The sequence below is a fragment of the Cnephaeus nilssonii genome (genome assembly GCF_951640355.1).
Source record: "Cnephaeus nilssonii genome assembly, chromosome: 14".
Taxonomy (NCBI): Eukaryota; Metazoa; Chordata; class Mammalia; order Chiroptera; family Vespertilionidae; genus Cnephaeus; species Cnephaeus nilssonii.
The window spans coordinates 27,630,676-27,651,239 of NC_137085.1; the positions used below are offsets into that span (position 1 = coordinate 27,630,676).

At 43.4% G+C, this 20,564-nt stretch overlaps 1 protein-coding gene across 5 annotated transcripts; it reads right to left on the reverse strand.

Annotated features, from left to right (window-relative positions):
- Positions 1 to 65: 65 nt before the first annotated feature.
- TRMT10B (tRNA methyltransferase 10B) lies at positions 66 to 17,317 on the reverse strand. Of its 5 annotated transcripts, none has more exons than XM_079790572.1 (10): positions 17,255 to 17,298; positions 15,326 to 15,470; positions 12,943 to 13,122; positions 12,201 to 12,309; positions 11,285 to 11,409; positions 8,408 to 8,560; positions 7,243 to 7,321; positions 6,756 to 6,823; positions 2,498 to 2,621; positions 66 to 1,915 (listed from the first exon to the last, which is right to left on the reverse strand). In XM_079790572.1, exons 3-10 carry the CDS (start codon positions 13,108 to 13,110, stop codon positions 1,809 to 1,811), a joined length of 933 nt encoding a protein of 310 aa, XP_079646698.1. In that variant the 5' UTR covers positions 13,111 to 13,122; positions 15,326 to 15,470; positions 17,255 to 17,298; the 3' UTR covers positions 66 to 1,808. The 5 variants fall into 5 exon arrangements, with proteins under 5 accessions (XP_079646698.1, XP_079646697.1, XP_079646699.1 ...); XM_079790571.1 differs by having other exon boundaries at positions 12,943 to 13,127; XM_079790573.1 differs by having other exon boundaries at positions 12,943 to 13,127; positions 15,326 to 15,466; positions 17,255 to 17,271.
- Positions 17,318 to 20,564: the final 3,247 nt, after the last annotated feature.

Below are 20,564 nucleotides of genomic sequence, written 5' to 3' on the forward strand. Positions count from 1 at the left end.
AACACTTATTTTCTGATAATAGTAAAACATGTTCACTGTATGAAGAAGCAAACAAAAATCACTTGTAATCCTATTATGTAGTGGTGAGTATGTAACAGCTAACAATTATCATAAGCTTACAAATCAAGTATTGTTCCAAGTGTTTTATTTGGATTGACTCATTTATTCTTAGTAACTGCAAAAGACAACCTCCTAGTGCAAGAAACTGAGGCTTAACTTGGCCGACATTCTCAACCACTATATGTGAATGTATGTTTTTCAAATTGGAATTATAGGAATATTTTATATACTAGTCTGTAATAGACTTTGTCCACTTCAAACATTTAAATATATTTATTTCATGATTGCTATTAAAAATTCCATAGTTGTATAATGTTTCATTTTCATGTTATAGGATATTTTGAATATGTCCAGGTTTTTTTTTTGTGTTATAAAAAACACTATGATGATGAGGATCTCTGAATATAAGTTCATCCAAATCTTAAGGGTCATTTCCTAGAAGCCAAACAAAAAACCACCTACCTAGGTTTTGAAAAAATTGTAGATGTTTGTGATAGAGTTGGAGAGGAAATTCTGTGTTATTTGGAATTTTAAGCAAAGCCTTTTGAGGCCAAAATGAAGCCTGGCAGATGACCCAGGTGAATGTTTCTTTGGTCAGAGACCTTCCTGAGAATACGGTAAGAGTTACAGATGCCTGAGGCCTCTTCATAGAGGTCCCTTTTGGATGACAGAGATTATAGAACATGTTAATAAAGACCAAGGAACATTATATATTCCTAAAGATGTTTCCTGAAGACTAGGCTCCTCTTAAGGAACAGAGACACTGATATAATTTTATCAAATTCATAGTTCCTGAGGGATTAAATTGTGAAAGGGAGGAGATGGAACCCAGAGGTAACCTTTTGGTTCTTTTGAAATATAGATTACATTTTTTCAATTTGCTAGCAGCTTAGAAATAAATAAGTTGACCAACATAAACTGGCCATAGTAACTGAAGCAACTGTATCTAAGTAGAACATGAGAAAAGGGATCACTGAGATTTGCATAATAAGAGGTTCTCACATGCTTGTGTGAGATGCATGTGTTTTCTGGCTATTTTCAAGTTAGACTTATCAGTACTGTTTTTGCTTTTCAATTTCAACTAATAATTACAAATATATGTGAAAAATCTAGTTTGTACAAGGCTCAGGAGGATACAAAAATACTCCCACAAATTGTCCTGTAGGAAGGCTACAGTTAGGAAGAGAGAAGCCTTACCCATACTCGGCACAGGGGAGACAAGGTAGGAGCCACAGGTGGGGAAAATTGCTATGGGGGCTTAAAAGAGGGCTAGGTTAGGACAGGCTGATCCTGAAAAGCACATGTACTGCATATTACTGAGTTAGGGAAAATCAGCATGATCAGAGCAGGTTGGACAAAATCATACAACTTTATGATGCCACTTTAGTGAAAAATTAAACTCTTGATATCACAATATTTAATTATTTAAGCTACCTCTAAAGAGTAGATTTTTCACAAATAGATGTAGAAAAATAAATTAACACACCCAAAGCCATGTAGTTTAAGGGCTAATTCCTTGTTATGTAAACTTTTTACTTAGTCAAGATATACTGGGCACTTCCTGAGCTAGGCACTATAGGAGATACAAAAGAGCATAAAATGTGGTCCCTGTTATTAGTAACATATCCTAATGAAGATCTGAGATGTCAAGTAAAGGCAAGTGTGTGCCATCACCACCTCTGCTCTACTCTTTGGTCAAGGCCCCTCCAGCAACTTCACCTCCTGCAGGTGCACCCTTAGGCTGTACATCATTCCACTGAGTTCTGAAGAACATAGCCTTTTCTGGAAGAAACTCCTTTCTTCAATGCTTCAGGCCAGTTTTGAGTCTCAAAGTAAGTGGACAGGATATCAAATACTGTAAGATGGGGTAAAGAGAAAACACAGTGACCACACACTGGAAAAAAAGAACTAGTAAATGACTAATGAAAAGGGTGTTCTTGAATATTCAACAAACCTACTCTGTACCACACCTGGTATTAGATCCTGGGGAGACAAAGGCAAAGCTACAGGCCCTGCTTGCCCATAAGCACTGCCTACACTGAGAGATGTAGGCGTGTAAATGGACAAAGCTGCAACAGAGAGGAACACAATACAATGGGAACACAAAGGAAGGGTCCTGACGTGGCCTGGGACAGGGAGAGGAGCAGCCAAAATGCCTGTGAACTGAATCCTGAATTCACTGGTCAATGATGGGTTAAAGGCAGGGCATTCTAGGTCAAGGCAACAATTTCAACTGTATTTAACATAGATCAGGATTAGGAAGAAAACGAAAAATAGCTCTGAGAAGCCAGAATACATGTCACAAAGTGCATGCAATAAAGTATAAGCACATCAGTCATGGGGGGAAGCTGCGTCAAGGCCATTCATACTTAGGCATGATGCAAAGAAGCACCAGAACTAATTAACACATATTAAGCGTGGGCCATGTGAGCTGTACCTTGATTGATGGCCAATATCTCTGAATGATAGTTTTTCCCATTCTGGCGTCTGACCATGTATTCCTGGATTGGCAAGCGGGCTGTCTTGACAGAGTGTTCTCGGGCCTTTTGAAATGTCACCTTCTGTAAATCACAGTTAAATATTTTTCTTTTAAAAATAATACATGAAAATATTTTCATGCATAGCAAATTGTGAGAATCCCCATTTATCACTCTAATTTCCATCTGTAATTATAATTAATGATGGTAAGTGTAGTAAAAATCAAGTAGCCTGTTATTAACCATGTCACCCCAATAAATTCAATAAAAAGTAATAAAATAATTTTTAAAAGGTAAAGTGAAAAAAGAAAAGTAGCCTGCAGTTAATTAAGAGTTCTGCAGATAATGAAGAGTATTTGTCCCAAGTAAGAAATAGCTTGTGCAGCAACACCACTTATTTGGGAGTCATTTATCCACTGTCTTCCATTCACTACTACTTACAACCAGGAAGGAAATAAGTTAGAAGAGGCATATCTACGGTCAAAAGTTCAAGCAGTCTAATCAATCAGAGGAGAACATGCCTGGCCCTAACTCAGTAAGTCCCAATCTGGTTATCGAGTTTTCAGCTCATAGCCAATTGGTAGCAGCAAATTAGAGATAAGGAAGACAGGATTCAAGTCAGATCACCAGTAGCTGCAAGAGAGCATTAGGTGGGAGAGCTAATGCTCTCCTGCTGCTACTGAGGAAGAAGAAGGGCTCTGGAAACTGCAAAAAGGAGTCAAAAGAACTCAAGAAGTCCAATAATCTGAAGCCATGTTGGGTCTCATTTAGAGAAAAATTACTGATGTCCCTTTAAACATGTCCCTGCCCTAGCTGGTTTGGCTCAGTGGATAGAGCATTGGCCTGCGGACTGAAGTGTCCCTGGTTTGATTCCGGTCAAGGGTACATGCCCAGATTTCGGGCTCGATCCCCAGTGTGGGGCGTGCAGGAGGCAGCCAATCAATGATTCTCATCATTGATGTTTCTATCTCTCCCTCTCCCTTCCTCTCTGAAATAAAAATATATTTTAAAAAAACAAAAACGGTGTATATAAAAAAAAATGTCCCTGAACCATGAACTGAAGTTTATATTTTCTACCTTATAAGAAGCTGCAAAGGTCATCTACCTATTTGCAATTTCAGGATTCAAGAGAAGGGTTTAGATTACTGGGATAATTAACATACTCAAGTTTGGAAGGGACCTCAAGTGTTAACTATTCCCCTCCAACCACCCATCATCCATGTTTGTCTACCTTCTATGACCTCTCGCCCACGTGGCCTCTAGCTTTACATGAACAACCCCTGTGACAGGGAATTCATACATCCTGGAGGAAGCTGTTCCAACTTTAACAGTACCAGTTAATAGGAAATTTTTTGTTGTTAATCCTCACCCGAGGATATTTTTCCATTGAATTTTAGAGAACGTAGAAGGGAGAGGGAGAGACAGAAACATTAATGTGAGAAAGATACATCGATTGGTTGTCTCCTGCATGCAGCCTTACTAAGGCCGGTGCCATGGAACCTGCAACCAAGGTATGTGCCCATGACCAGAATTGAACCAGGAACCCTTCAGTCCACGGGCCAACACTCTATCCACTGAGCCAAACCGGCTAGGGTTTGCATTGATTTTTAGAGAGAGTGGAAGGGAGAGAGACAGAAACATTGATGTGACAAAGACACATTAATTGGTTGTCACCTGCACATGCCCCAACCGGACCAGGGCCGGAGATCGAGCCTAGAACCAAGGTATGTGCCTTTGAGTGGAATCGAACCCATGACCATTCAGTCTGCAAGCCAACCACTGAGCAAAATTGGCTAGGGTAGGAAATTCTTCTTGATACTGAGCCAGGTTTTCTGTTGTTGTTTTCTGAGACTTCCCCTCATTTGTGTAGTTCTACCCTCCCAGGGCCATCCCAAGCAAGCAAAATGGCCCTTCCACAAGACAGCCATTCAGATACTTAAAGTAGGATCATTGCCACTATGAATCCTCTAGTCTCCAGACTCATAGTCTCAGTTCTGTCAGCTTCCTTAACTATGACTCAGTTTTGAATCCCTTCATCATTCAGGTCAACCTTTTCTGAACTTGTTTTAGCTTACTATTGTCCTTTTACTGACGGCCCCATAATTGACTGGCCACCCTAAGTATGGTCTAACCAACTGGAACAGCATGAAGCAAGCCTAGCACCTTTGTTCTGATACCTGGACTACACCCCTCTCAGACTCAAATGAGACACAGCTCCAATAGAGAACTTCCAAAAATGTTTTAAGTAATGTGATTCAGATGGAATAGGGTACAGTTATTCAAAGGACTTCTTTGAAGGACAACACTCCTTGCATATATGAGCTATGATTGCCCTTTTTTGGAAAGTCTATTCCTTTTTAGCCACTTTGAACTAGAGTATAGAATTAAAAGTTAGGAGACTTGGATGCTGCCCTGGAGGAGACTACTGTCTAGTGTTTGTTTTCTGAACATTTAAAGATAAAATGATTCCTCTTGAAGAGACATTTTTCTTAGCATTTTTCTAAGAAGCCAAATTCCAGTAACAACCAAAAAGTTCCATTCATCAGGTAAATCTCTGTGCCACTTCTTTTTCAATTTAAATGTTGGTGGAGAGAGGAGGTAAGATGCTGTGTCAAAACTGTACATCTATAGCTCATACTCACTGATCCTTAGACTTTGCTGCCTCAAAAAAAGGGGCTGTCGCTCTGCTGTGGGAGACAGCATTTAACTGTTGTCTTTTAATCTTCCTTAATCTAAAACAGCCCCCCCCCACTCCAACTATTTTAGTTTTTATGATTACACTGATTTTTTTGAAAGTCTGTTCCAGTTCTCTTGCATAATGTCTCACATTCTAGATCTGTTTCCTCACGATTAAATTAAATTTAAACATTTTCTAGTAAGAATACTTCACTGGTGAGATTCCCTCTTATCAGGAGGTACCTAATATCACTATTGGTGATTCTAATTTTGATCACTTGGTTAAGATGGTGACCTCCATATCATTTCATTGCAATGGTACATTGTAATTTGTGGGATGATACTTTGACCATGTGAGTAGCCAGCTTCCCCACAACCTTTTATTCAATCAACTCCCTGAATCAAAGATTGCCCTGGGAGTGACAAAATACTGATTTTTGAATTCTATGCATTTCTCATTCTTAGCTGGCATTCTTAAGAGTCCCCCTGCCATTTTTTAGATTATCACTATGAAGTCATAGAACAATGACCATTTTAGAATAAATGCAATTCAGTTAAATATCATCTTGTTAAATATGTGTGTATCCCATACATATATGAAAAAAATATAAAATATACTCGTGAGCTCAAACCAATTTGGCTCAGTGGATAGAGCGTCAGCCTGCAGGCTGAAAGGTCCCAGGTTCGATTCCGGTCAAGGGCACGTACCTTGGTTGCGGGCACATCCCCAGTAGGGGGCGTGCAGGAGGCAGCTGATTGATGTTTCTAACTCTCCCTCTCTGTAAAAAATCAATAACATAAAAAATAAAATAAAAATAAAAACAAAAACTTAAATTATAAAAATAAAAATGCAGATATCAAGCAGAAACTTGTGTGATCATAGACTATATTGAGGGATACACAAGAAAACTGGTTTTCTCAAATGGGGACACTGGGGGACAAGGATTGGAGGGAGACTTATTCTCACTGTATTCTTTTTTATACATTTTAACTAATACGTCATTCTTTATTATCTATGCAATGCTAATTAGTAAAATAAACAAAATTATCAAAAATATTTATATAATAGAAACACATTAAAAAAACTCCCATTATTCCAATACAATTCCAATTCAATAAAAAATCTGGACAAGTACTATTGAGGTTGAGCTTATAAGACTTATGTTAGCAGGGAAGATGGACTAAGAAGGAGCAAACTACTCTCTCTTCAAGAACATACAGCTAATAAGAATGCTGAGGCAATACTTCCTTGGTCAAGGTCAGAGCTATCCTTACAGAAATGAAGAGGAGAGGAGTTCCACAGTGGCTACTGATGTAATTACCAAACACTCCCGTCCTGGGTTCTGTCAGGAAAGCATGCTGACATTGCCGAGGAGGAGAGAGGGAACTTCACAAGAGGGAGGGCCAACTCAGGCAGAATAGGCTCCTCCTTATTCCCTTAGTGTTTCTAGGCCTTTGGGTAAGATTATTACAGGGCAGGTGCCTCTAAAAGTAAGAACCATTTTTCAGAATACAGTTTTTCAGCCAAAAATGTACACTTACCTTCTGAATGCTTTCGTCCACAAGTCCACCAAGGATGTAAACTTTGTTTAGATCAACATCTTCAAGAGCTAATGAAGAAATGAAGGCTAATAAGATCAAATCTTTATAATTTCTAAATCCAAAGAAAGAAAAAGGAAAGAATGATAAAAGTAGGAATTTCATGAAATAGAAAACAAAGATAGATTTTCTAATCCTCTGAAAAAAAAACCAAATAGTTAAACCTTTGCCATATCTTATCAAGGTAAAAAGGTAGTAGACTCAAATCAACATTAGGATTCAGGAAGGAGACAAAATTACAAAGGAATGTGAAATAGAAGAGAATATGAAGATCAACTTAATATCAATAAACTTGAAAATTATGTGACATAGATGATTTTCTAAAATAGATGATATATATCTAATTGATCCAAAAGGGTCAATGGAGGGAGCTGACCAGGGAAACTAGCTTGATACAATGCTACATGAATCTATGTAGTCAAGAACATACCATGTTCTGAGTCAGGAGTCAGGTACACAAGGGTTTCCAGGGGGAATACACTAAAGCAGTCTTCTTCTGTTATGTCTAGCTGAAAAATACAAATAATCCAATGTACTGTGAACTAGGTTAAGACAGCCCATGGTGCAGCAACTAGTTTACTGGACATGTAGTTTCTCTCAGGCATGGCTCCAGGTGCATCAAAGGGCTATATGTCTGACAACCTGTTCTTAGAAAGTGCTCAGCTGGGGAGGGGACGTAGAAAGGCACAGACATGCAACCCTACGAAATGAGGCAGAAAGTATATGGGGCCCTAACAGACATACAGGGAGCGGATGAGGGAGCGACACCCCCAGAGACAACCTTGTGGCGAAGGGAATGCTGGAACTGGGTTGCTAAAATGAGGTGAGACTGACACGTACAACAGAAAGAAGCACTCAAAGTGGAGGGAATCATACTAAGAAAGGCATGAGCAAGGGACTACGTGGCCCTGAGAGTGGGTCTCTTTAGTTCACGTGCAGGAATCATCAAACATGTACAGAAGAAAGCAAGGCTGGAAAAGGCTGCACTACGGGAGGGACTGTTAAGACAAAACAGCAACCACAACTGATTGTGCAGCACTGCATGGGGCACTCTTCACACTCATGGCCTCCATGGACCTCCCTGGGAAAGGCCACACTGCCCAGGCTCAGACACACTGATTGGTTGCCACCTGCACATGCCCCAACCAGACCAGGGCATGTTTAGTGGCATTTCTTAGGAACTGATCTGGATTCTTGCCTGTATGTCAATCACTACACGTATGAGATCCCATCGAAAGAGTTGAAAAGCAACTTGGTATTCCTTAAAACTCATCTTAAATCCATATTACTTCCATAAGGATTCTTTCTCTTCCTCCAAAGAAAGGACTCATGGCATTTCCCCAAAACATCCCTGGAGTACACAGTCCAGCATACAATATACAGGACACAAAATACAGTCCTACATACTTTTTGCCAACATGGTGGAATGAAGAAAAAATTTAAATATAACTGATGAGCGGTTCTTAAATTTAAAAAAAAAATTTCAGATTGTAATAATGAAAACACATAATTTCTCAAAATATGAAAAAGTAAAAAAATTACCCCACAACCTATTTATAGGTGACAATTCAAATAATATGCAAAATGAGGCTTACCAGGTAACTAGAAAACCCATCATTCATCCTCAAACACTCTGCATACAGGGGACTGTCCGTTGTGAATCCAGTGAGGCAGATCCAAAATGGCCTGTCAGCTTTCTTATTGGAACCATACAGCCTTCGGATCTGCCCAGCCAGCCTGCTTAGTTCCTTCAAAGAAACAGGAACAACTTAGGGTGGAAACATGCCCTCTCTTTCTAAATTCACTGTCAATAAATGGTCACTCAGTAAGTTCGATGAGTGCTACTCTGGAAAATCTCATGAACTAGAATGACCCCCTTCACTCCAGAAGTGAGTACGCATTACACCCCCTGGCATCACCTTATAGATGACAACTGAGGTAATGACACTAGCCAAGAAACAGTGAGTTAATGGAAAAACTGAGCCCGCCCCCTCCTTCAGGACCTGTCGTTACATATCTAATATGAGATAGGAAATTGTTCTTTTAGCTTTTATCTAAAATCTTACCATGTGATGTTTACTATTTATTAAAGAGAGGTTAGATTACTATGCAGACATTTTTATACTCCATCAAACAAACTTGGCACCTTCTCCCTTACTCCAGGAGATGTAAAGGATTGGAAGTTTTAACTTTCCATCCTTATTCAGAAGAACTCATAATCTGGCCTGCTTTTGTTCATAGCGGAGAAAAGGCTTTGAGTTTGATTTAACCTGGTATCTCAATAGAAACAGTAGAAAATCATTAGTTGACCTTTTCAGAAGGCTGTTGTTAAAGGTTCCTACAGATCTTCAGTTTTCCTAATTTCTCTGAAAAACAGGCAAACCCTAGCATATACAACAGGGGTATTGGAAAATAGATTTGTTTTGTAGGATAAGGCCTAAAATTAAGGCCCAATAAGGTTTGCTGCCTTGACATCTGGTGAAACTGGATGAGCCTTGAATGGCCCAACCGCAAGTTCCTCTCCCAACTCTGCTCCCACGAATAAGGTCCCATAACCAACAATCCTTTTTATCCAAGGGACCAGGTGTAGTTCCTGATTATCCCTGAGCAGTGGGTTTTAATTCCCTGCCAGTCCACAGAATTATTCCAACAAACCAATCCCATCTTCCTGCAGGAAGCAGGGGCACCCACCCTCTTGATACTAGAGCCTGCTCCCACAGTGCCTGGCTGTTCATTCTGTTCCCACGTGGCCCTGCATGGCATGCAATGCCACCCTCCCCCAGTGCCGAGTATATCTATATATATAAAAGCCTAAGCGACCATTACGACCGAATGACCGGAACAACCGAAATGACCGGAACAACTGGTCGCTATGATGTGCACTGACCACCAGGGGGCAGACGCTCAACGCAGGAGCTGCCCCTGGGTGGTCAGTGTGTTCCCACAGCCAACCTCCCGCGGGTGGGTGGCGGCAAATGTAGCCCCTTTCCCAGGAGGGCCTTGGGGCTGGTGGCCAACCTCCTGCGCCCTGTCCCTCTCCCCCCCACCCCCCCCCCCCCCCCCCGGCCAGCAGGCCCGATCGGCCCACCACCTGCTTGCTGTGGTGGCAGCACATCAGCGAGGGAAGGAGGGTGGGGGAGGTGAGCTGCGCAGTGGCGGGCACCCACAGGGGCACTGGCGTCCGTTCCTTCCATGCCTGGCCTATCGCCTCTTCTCCCGACCCCGCTGGGGCCTTCGGGCCCCGGGATGGGATGGGGAACCGGGGGTGGGTGGCGGCGGACACGACCCCTTTCCCAAGGGGGCTGAGGGCCGGCTCCCTCCTTGGGGCTGGCGGCCAACCTCCTGCAGCCCCTCCCCCAAGCCAGCAAACCTCCCGCGGCCCCTCCCCCCATCCTTCCCCCAGGCCAGCAGGCCCTGGTGGCGGTGTGGCAGTGAGGGAAGGAGGAGGGGGGAAGTCGGGGAACTGCGCGGTGGCAGGGTGCCAAGGGCGGCAATGGTGTCTGGCGTCCGTTCCTTCCGCGCCCGGCCCAGTGACTGTTGCCTCCTCTCCTGACCCTGTGGGGGCCTTTGGGCCCCCATCAGCCCGGCCCCGATCAGCCCTGATTGCCAGCCAGGCCTAGGAACCCACCCGTGCATGAATTTCGTGCACTGGGCCTCTAATCATACCTAATAAAATGGTAATATGCAAATTACCATCACTCCGCTACGCCCACGATTGGGCCGTTGGGAGGCTGGGGGCGGGACTTGGGGTGGCCGATTGGGCTGACTCACGAGTCCCCGTCCCCCATTCCTCCTGCTGGCCCAACAGCCGGCGCTGTGGGAGGTCCCATGGGGCCAGCGGAAGACGCCGGTGGCGGAACTCAGGGTGGCTGATTGCTTGGCTGCCGGCACCAGTTTTCCGCCAGCACCAGTTTTCCTCTGGCCACCCGCCGATTGGAGTGCCTCCCGCCAGCGCGATCAGCCACCCAGAGTTCCTCCACCTGCGGCGCTGGAGGAACTCAGGGTGGCCGATCCGGGAGGCGCTCCGATCGGCGGGTGGCCAGAGGAAATGGCGCTGGAGGAACTCCAATCATGCTAGCGGCCAGAGGAAACGGCTCTCCAATCAGCGGGTGGCCAGAGGAAAACTGGCGCCAGCAGCCAGGTGAAGGAAGGTCTTTTGCACGAAACTTCGTAGTGTGACTAATAAATTGCTATCCATCTTATCTGCTCAGTGTTAAGTGCCATGTGTTCAGCCATCCCCAGAACGCCAGAACCTGTAGGGTGAATGGGAGATCATTAAAACACATACATTGCAGGAAGATATGCTACCAGGTTATCTCCACAGAACCAGGCAAATATTCCTCTCCCCAGTAGAAGGTCAAAGATTTCGTCTCTGGAGAACTGAAACTGAAAGGCTGTAACTAGACTTGGGGACACTATGAACACAGAGGCAAAGGGTTGGTCAGGAATTTGGAAACTAGTGGATGTTTTACCTTCTTAGACATGTGGTGGGTCATACTTAAATCGATACAGAGTCTTGGTCCTGAGTGTTTGGCTTCCAAAAGTTTCTCCTTGGTTAAGGATCTCAGAAAACGTTTGCTGTGCTGGGGGTAGATGCCTAGAATGGAAAAATAACAGAAAAAATATATAAGTGGGAAAACAGAGGAATAATATTCAGTAAGAAACAAATCTCCCCAGCCAGGTGAGTACTATTTGCATAGGAAGGGAAACTAGAAACTTGATGTTTGTGCCAGATATTCACTCATCAGGCAGTTTAGGTATAGCAGAGGGGTGATGGCTGTGGGCTCTGGAGCACTCTGCTGGGTCTAAATCTAAGTTCAGTTTGTTCATTTATTACTCATATCAGCTTAAGCATGTTATTTAATTTCTCTGAGCCTCAGTCTTTTCACCTTCAAAATGGGGATAATAAGAGACCTACCCTTTAGGGTAATCCAGGTAAAATTCTTAGCACTGAATCTAGCACATAGCTGGAGCTGCCTTTCCGCCTTCACAGGCTGCCCAGAGGCCCTGAGTGGCTGGGGCAGTGCGGAACGCCTGCATCCCACCCCTGGCTGCTCAGCGCATGTATACAAATTAACCTGTCATCTTTGTTGGGCTAATTTGCATACTCACTCCTGATTGGCTGGTGGGCGTCGCAAAGATACGGTCAATTTGCACCTTTCTCTTTTATTACTGTAGAAGATATATACACTATATAGTTTACATCTGAAAGGCAGATTAATTTTGTTCTCTTTGATACTTTGATTCCCAACAAAATAGGACTATAGGTCTCACCTCCCAGATGTTTGTTTTTACTTAAAAACAGTATTACTATTCTTCTAGGAACATACAGATACCAGTCTGCTAACAAATAAATATAATTATACCAACAACCTGATTTACTGTTACCTGAATTTTCTATATGATTGGCTTTTCTTCTTTCTTTTTCTTGCTTTCTTTTGCTCTTCTTTGCTGCAACTATCTTTTCCCAGTGTCTCTGTTTTCTTTGGACATTTTTCTTAGGTTATCCAGAAAACAAAATTGTTTGAAAAGTTCATAAGCACCAAAAAGGAAAATGAATATTAGAAACAGTTACTTTTTTTTAATTTAGATATAAATTAGGAGAGAAAAAGGATGTTAGATTTAACAAAAAAATGGACTAGATTGTGTTTAGAGAAAGCAGAGCTCCAAAAAGACATGTGACCTGTCAGGCCTAAAGAAGAGTTTAGATTTTCTGAGCCTTCTGAGGTGTATCAAAAATACCTCTTGAGCCGTAACCAGTTTGGCTCAGTGGATAGAGCGTCAGCCTGCAGACTGAAAGGTTCCAGGTTCGATTCCGGTCAAGGGCATGTACCTTGGTTGTGGGCATATCCCCAGTAGGAGGTGTGCAGGAGGCAACTGATCGATGTTTCTCTCTCATCGATGTTTCTAGCTCTCTATCCCTCTCCCTTCCTCTCTGTGGAAAGTCAATAAAATATATATTTTTAAAAATACCTCTTGATCTGAAGCCTTAAACCAGTTAGCAGGGAATTCAACCCTTAAAACACACCAAACTCACTCCCAGTCTTCTTGTTACCAGTATCTACCCTTAGAATAGGGGTCTCTGGGACATTCCATCATCTCACAGCCTATGGCCACCCACTGCACTCACCGAGCACCAGGTGGCACTGCCTGTGGGCAGGGTCTCCCTCTCCTGAGGCTCACATTCCACATCAATCTGTAGAAGCTGGAAGCTTTCAGAGATGCCATCTTCGCCCGTGTCCTCTGGGATGACTTCTTGCTCCTGCAGCACGTGTGACTCTTCCAATTTCCAGTCCATGTGCTTAGGCCTCTGTCCTTTCCCGAGATTAGAAAAGGCACAATTATGTGAGACATTACATTACTGCACTTACAGAGGTACTCCCCTATATCCAAGTGACAGACAGCGTTATTGTGTTACTGAAGGAAAAGTGTGTGAAATACTAGGCCAAACATGGGTTTATTGAAAAGTATGTGTGTCTTCCAGAGAAATGAGTCAGCACAGAAACGTTGCAGTAGTAAGGGAGCCAAATCCACTTCTCAGAAGACAAGCACAATCCTGACACCTCCCAGCAATCGGTGACTCACTGCTGCAGTGACACAGAAAACCAAGTTATTTATCACGCTCTTTGAAATCCACTCATACGTTGAGGGTGGGACAGAGATGGCAAAAGCGACCTCTCTTCTGTTTCAGTTTATTTTCAAAAACCATTCCTTTATGATGAAAAGCAAATGTTTACTGAGTACCTACTATATGCAAAGTCCTGCACATCCTAGGAGGATGAAGAGTGAGCCAAAAAATATGGCAAAGAGTGGCTCCAAACCAACCAAGACTCCATCTAGGTTGCTGCTGGTGATCTATCAAAATTTGTTTTTCCAAATTACCTATCCATTCCCCCATCTCAGTCCAGTATCATTGCAGCAGAAAGCCACAGTCACCAGTGAGAATGTTTAATATCCCTCAGAAGTGCTAAGGTAGAAAAATATAGAGAACCACTGTAATAGCACTCCTAATGAAAGCCACAATTTCAAAGTGGTATTCACTATCCCTAAGATGAGTAAAAAATGCTCTAGTCTCCAGTTGTCACAAAGAATGGTATGACCCTTGCTCGTGGCTGCTCCTGAGTCCAGTGTGCTACCACCAACTTAGAAAAAGTGTTACCTTTGAACAAGTAAATCTATGTAATATGATCCACATGGTAAAAATATTATGATAATAAGTAATGATCCTCATTCTGACCCTTTCCACCTCTAGAGGCAACTCTTGTTAACCAGGCATTTTTAGTTCTGGTGATTAGCCCCTTAACCTGAAATCACATGCTTACACCATTACTTCTTGATTCATCAACTCTGAATTTTATCAATTCCCTATGAAACACTAGAATTCAAATACTGAAATTAACCCCTTTTGCCCTGGCCAGTGTGGCTCATTGGAGCATTGTCCTTTGCACCAAAGGGTTTTGGGTTCAATTCCTGGTCAGGGCACATTCCCAGGTTGTGAGTTTGATCCCCAGTTGGGGCACGTATGGGAGGCAACCGATAGATGTGTCTCTGTCTCTCTCCCTCTCCCTTCCTCTCTCTCTGAAGTCAAAAGAAACATATCCTTGGGTGAAGATTTAAAAACAAAATTTACCCCTTTTATTTTTTGTTTCTGTTAGTTATCTTAGTCTTTAAATTTTTTGGGCCATAATTTATTTATAGTAAAGAGATTTTTAAGATTTGAAATTTATGTTCATTTTCCTGCCTAAGCTAGAGTTTACTTTTGCTTAAAACTCCGTTCTTTAATAGTCAGTACAAAGTTTAGTGTATGTATATATACCATTGACTGTGTCACTATGAGTTTATGGCATACAAAAAATGTAATAGTGTACAAAATATTCTAGAGAAATTAGGAAAATACCAAGTTATTCTTAAACATTTCAGAAGCACTGCATTGTTCACATAGTGATGTTAGTTATAAATACCTTTTTTAACAAAAGCTATCTAGCCTTAACTGGTTTGGCTCAGTGGATAGAGCGTCGGCCTGCAGACTGAAGGATCCCGGGTTCGATTCTGGTCAAGGGCACATGCCAGGGTTGTGGACTAGATCCCCAGTAGAGGGTGTGCAGGAGGCAGCCAATCAATGATTCTCTCTCATCATTGATGTTCCTATCTCTCTCTCCCTAAGATACCTAGCTCCCTTCAGATGACTGAACAAACTTTGTATGCCAACCATCAGTGTCACCTGCATTTTTCTGCACTTAGGCATTCAAAAGAGAACAAACGAAAACTTTTAAACTAAAATAAACTGGTCCAATACTTAACAACCTCATTTTATTAGGGGGAAAAAAACAAATTTGTTAAATGAATGCTAGTTTGTTAACAGCCATGTGATCTCTTCCTCCCCTGAACTCCACAGTATTTTGCATTCTTATCTGCATTTGTCCATTCATTTAGTCAATAAATATTCATCGGGGCCCAATCTTCCTCCCCCTTCCTCTCCTAAATCAATAAAAATATATTTAAAAGAGACGCACCTCAGAACAAAAGACTCACACAGGATGAGAGTAAAGGGATGGTAAAAAATTAAAATAAATAAATATTCATTGAGCTCCTCCTCTGTATCAGGGCCTTTCGGGGAATGACAGGGAGGCAATGAATGTTCTCACTGGAGAAGTCTGTCTGAGGAGAAAAGAGAGAGAGGGTTGAAGTAGCGGGAGGGGCTGCAGTTTCCCATTGCTGTTTTAAAAATTGGAAGGTTAATGCTCATCTTTTTTCTCCTACCAAACTGAATTCTTTTTCAGAAGGAACCATGTAACTACATCGACCTAAACACTGAACAGTTCAAAAGATCTTTGAACAGCAGTGTTTAAGTAAATACTTGCTGAATAAACAGAGTTTTACTACCACTGCCTCCATTTCCTTCTTTCCTAGCCCACTCTTTGTATCTCTGACCTCTCTAAATTCCCATAGTCCCTGGGAATGCTTTTCAGACCAGGAACTTGGGCGACAGTGACCTTGAAAATCAAATGAAGGCAACTTCAACCGCTTCCAGAAGAACCTGTAACACAGCAGATCGGGCATTCCCTGAGGACAGGGACCACATCTTTTTCATCTCTGTATCTTCACTAGCTATCACAGGCGTGGCGCAGAAGGGAAGCTCAGTGAATAGTGAGTCGAAGCTTACCACCTAGTGATCATTGAAGCACAGATCTATCAATCCATGGGAGACATTATCTATGCCCACATTTAGCATTTCATTTCTTCATTAAAAAAATGTTTTCTGAGCCTCATTACAGGTCCAGTGCTGGGTACTGAGGTGACTCAGTTAATAACTCATTTAACAAATAGTTAATCACTTGACTTAATAGCACTTGCCTAGGATTTGGGGTTGATACTCATCCTGTCTTCATGGGGCTGCAATGACCTGACTCAGCCTTGTATGATAGCTGGTCTGCCTGTTTCCCCACCAGATCACACACACTTCCAGAGAAGAGAGGATGAAGAATTCACATGCACACCCCCAGCACTCAATACGGAGCCTTGCAAAATAAAAGCATCCTACAGGATTGAGAAGCATCACTCTTCTGCTCAGAGCCATTCTGGATCTCCATTTCACTTACAGTAAATAGCCAAAATCTTTACAATGGCCTGTACTGATCATTATGATGTACCTCCCCCGTCTACTGTCCTCTGCCATCGGATCTACTTGCTGATCCTCAAACATACCAAGGCTATTCTCACCCCAGGGCCTTTGCACTTGCTATTCTCTCTACCGCCAATATCCTTCCTCTAGTCTAGATAATTACATAACTACATTTCTCACTTCATTCAGGTTTCCACTATCCAACATGGCATATATTTTACTTAGTTTTTGTGGGAACTTCCCCATTCTTACAATGTAACTAAGGGTTCCGTTTGCTTTGTTCACTATTGTATCCTCTATGCTTAGAAAGGGGCTTGGTACATAATAGATGCTCAATAAATACTAGCTAGCTGAATTAATAAATCCACTTTCTCAATAACCAGGATCCTCGTGTGAAGTATCCTCAATCCTGGCCTGCCCCACCCACCCACCCACCCACCCACCCACCCACCCTCATCTCTGAGTTTTCTAACTCACGTCCCACCTGATGAGCATATCCCTGGGCACTCAGTGAAGGACCAATCTCTGTTGGCATGCTCCTCTCATTTTCTCAATCTAAAGTTTAGTCCCCGGAAGCTGCTCCACGCCTCTGGCATCTTCAGCGACAGAACACTTAGACCCCGGGCCCAAAAGAACCCCGCCTGGCCCACAGGCTGCGAGTGCGAGGGGTGGCAGGAAGGGAAAGCACCAAGGTGCGGGACACCAGGCCACACAACTGTTGAACGCTGTTTCCCCGGCGTCTACCCCGTCCGCAAACGCGGCAGCAGTCAGGGGCCAGACCCCCAGACCCTACCCCGCCCCGCCACCAGCCCGGGCTTACCTGAACCCATCACCTCAGGCTGCAGCAGGATATGTCAGGCCCCGCCTCCTGGCCCACTTCCGGTTCCTGCCCCTTTCCGAACGGCATTCTGGGAGTTGTAGTTTTCGGCCTGGCAGCTCGGTGTTCAGGGGCGTGAGCGGAGGTTTGGGCTTCCTAGCCTCACCCAGGCACTAGGGAGCTCGGTCCTGCCAAAAGTGTTACTGCGCCTCTCTGAGCCTGTTTCCCCGACTGATACATGGGATTACAATCCCAGCTGCTTGCAGACGGACAGGGCTGCTGCAGGTGATCAGGCGCTTTAATGGCTATCAAAGACTGGACATTGAGAACTTGGGCTGAAACTAGACTTAAACCACCTCTCACCTCGCAGCCTAGGGGCTTTGCCCTTCTCTGAGCTTCCCCACAGCCAGCAAGGCCCAGGAGCTGACACAGCCCTTCCCTGAGCACACATTCCCCTTCACCGGTGCCTGTCTGTCCTGTCTCACAAGAGAGATACCCAGGCCTGACCAGATAAGGAGTCAGTGGGGAAACTGACGCTCAGAGATCTGAAGTGACTTGCCCAACCCTTGTCCTGATAAAAACTATCCTCCAGTCCTAGGGGTCTCACCCTTTCAGAGAGACCCTACCATGAATGAGATGGAAATGTCTCCCACCCAAGAAACCACAGCCCTGTTGGATTCTTTTTTGGCCCCACACTGTTACCGCTCTAGACTTTTATTTCCTCAGCAACTCTCACCCCATCCCCAAGCCATGCTCCAATCCAGCCTTTACCTGGGACTCCATGGAGCAATTTTTAAATGCTGACTAAACATCCCTCCCTCTCCGCAAAAGGCTTTTTCTAAAACCTAACTCTAATGTCTCTTCTCTACCTAGAAGCTGGACCTAGCTTCCCACTTAGCAGGGCTTGCAAAGTAGCTCAAATGGTCTTCAGTGCCTCCCACCACATCTACACCTTGCATTCAGCCATATTGAATACCTTTTGCCCCTCTCCGCCGCTGCTCTTGTGTTTCTTTACCTTTGAATGAGCTCGTGGCTACTTCTCCACAGCAAAGGCCTCCTAGCTGGTTTCGCTGCCTGCTCCCACAGCCATCCATTTGCAGACCCCTCAGTGGCTTTCTATCAAACTTCGATGTAAAATCTGACCTTCCCAAGGCCTTGCACAGCCTGGTTCCTGGCTGCCCCTCCAACCTCATCTGCCACTCTTACTCCATCCAGCTTGATGTGTTCCAGTTAATTGATTTTAGAGAAGAAGGGAGAAGGAGAGATAGAAACATCAATGATGAGAGAGAATCATTGATTGGCTGCCTCCTGTATGCCTCCTATTGGGGATCGAGCTGCTGCAACCCGGGCATGGCCCTGACTGGGAATTGAACCAGGATCTCCTGGTTTATAGGGCACAACTGTCATCTTGAAATGCTTCAAACACACCAAAGACCTTTGCAGATACTGTTCCCTTTTCTCTCACTTTCTCCATGGCTGGTTCCTTCTTATCCTTTAGGCTTCAGCTTAAACATTCTTCAGAGGGCTTTGACTGATCACTCCAGGGAAGATTGGCTCATCCCACCCCATCTTGGCATTCTCTTCATTTTCTTTATACCACCTATCAGTCAGTCATCTTTTTTTTTCCCTGTGTCTTTGTTATGAGTTCCTTGAGGGGACTATATCATGTCGATGATTGTATTCCCAGTGCCACTACACAGTAAATATTTGTTGACAGAATAAACAACTGAGTGATTTTTCTCCTTTCTTGACACATCCAAAACTTATCTTCCTATCTATCAAATCTAGGACATGGCACACAGTAGCTACTCAAAAATATGTCCTGACAAACCAGTTCTAATTAGTGCTGCCTCCTACAGGAAGCCTTCCCTGATCACTCTTCTGCTCCCACCCAACAATGACTTCTCTCCTTTAAGCTCGCATACACTTTATCTGTTCTCTTTGGTTGCCCGGAGCATAACATGCCTCATGTTGTAGGTCTCTATTTCTACATGTCGTTTTATCTCTTGGACAAAGAATACTTGAAAACAGGATCTCACCCAATTATTTACATCCATAATCCTGCATTAGGCATTACCTGGCTTGGGTGTGCCATAAATTTTTGTTGAAAGAAATGAATCAGCCGGTATGATAATGGTTGGGAAAAGAAAGGAGAAATGTAAATGTCCAGTAGTTTCTTAGTCATGAAACAACTATTACATTGTGGAGTAGGCAGTCTCACTCTGCCTATGTCATGTAGGAGTTGTATATTTCAAAGTAAGTGCTAATCAGGGTAACTCCCCTGTACTTTAGCATCTCAACAAGCAAAGAGGGGTTTCTCAGAATTTCTGGGACTTAATACTCCTCATGGAAATTGCAGAGTAGCAATCCAAGGAAGTACATGGATTTGAGGGAAGAGGAAACAAAGAAAGAAGGAAACCAATATTTGAGGGCTTGTGCTGGAGGCTTCAGTCTTCTTCCTATGAATTATTTCCCATAGTAACGCTGAGTGTATATTATATAACAACTAGAGGCCTGGTGCACGAAATTTGTGAATGGGTAGGGTCCCTAGGCCTGGCTGGCAATTAGGGCTGATCTGTGGCGTGACCAGCTGGGTGATTGGGGGGCCCCCACTGGCACCCACCTTGGCTGGCCTGGGGCCTACAAGCTGGGGGCAGCTCCTGCGTTGAGCATCTGCCCCCTGGTGGTCAATGTGCGTCATAGTGACCAGTCATTTTACCGTTAGGTCGATTTGCATATTAGGCTTTCATTATATAGGATGTCTACTTTAGGGTGTTGAGTGGACAAGGAAGTGCATCTGGCACATTGTGGACCCTCACTAAATGGAGATGAGTATTTCCTTTTGTCAGTGCGGAAACTGAGATCCAAACAAGTGCCTGTAAAAACACTGCCAGGATTCAAGCCCCGACTGAGCTGAAGTCCTGAGCTCCTTCCATAAACTTGTGAACATACAGATGGTGTTCACATAAACAAGTTATGTAGCTCTTTACATCTTTCTGCTGGTAAAGCATTCAGGTACTTCTTAACATCGTACCGTTTTTATTATTTCAGTGTCCTATTGTTCCTGTTTTTCATTGTCATGAAAACACTTCAAATCTGTGTTTGAGAGCCTCATTTAAATTTAATTCCAAGCATTCTGTGAAAAGAAACAGGCCTCTAGGAAAAGAAATTGTTTTCCTGGCACAAGTACTGGTTAACTGTTTACTAGTTAACAAGTAACTGGTAACAGGGGATGGGAAGGATGTTTTTCCTCTTCTCCCAAGGTATTGCTTCCCTTCTGATTGGAGAGCGCTAGGGTGGGGGACTAAACACC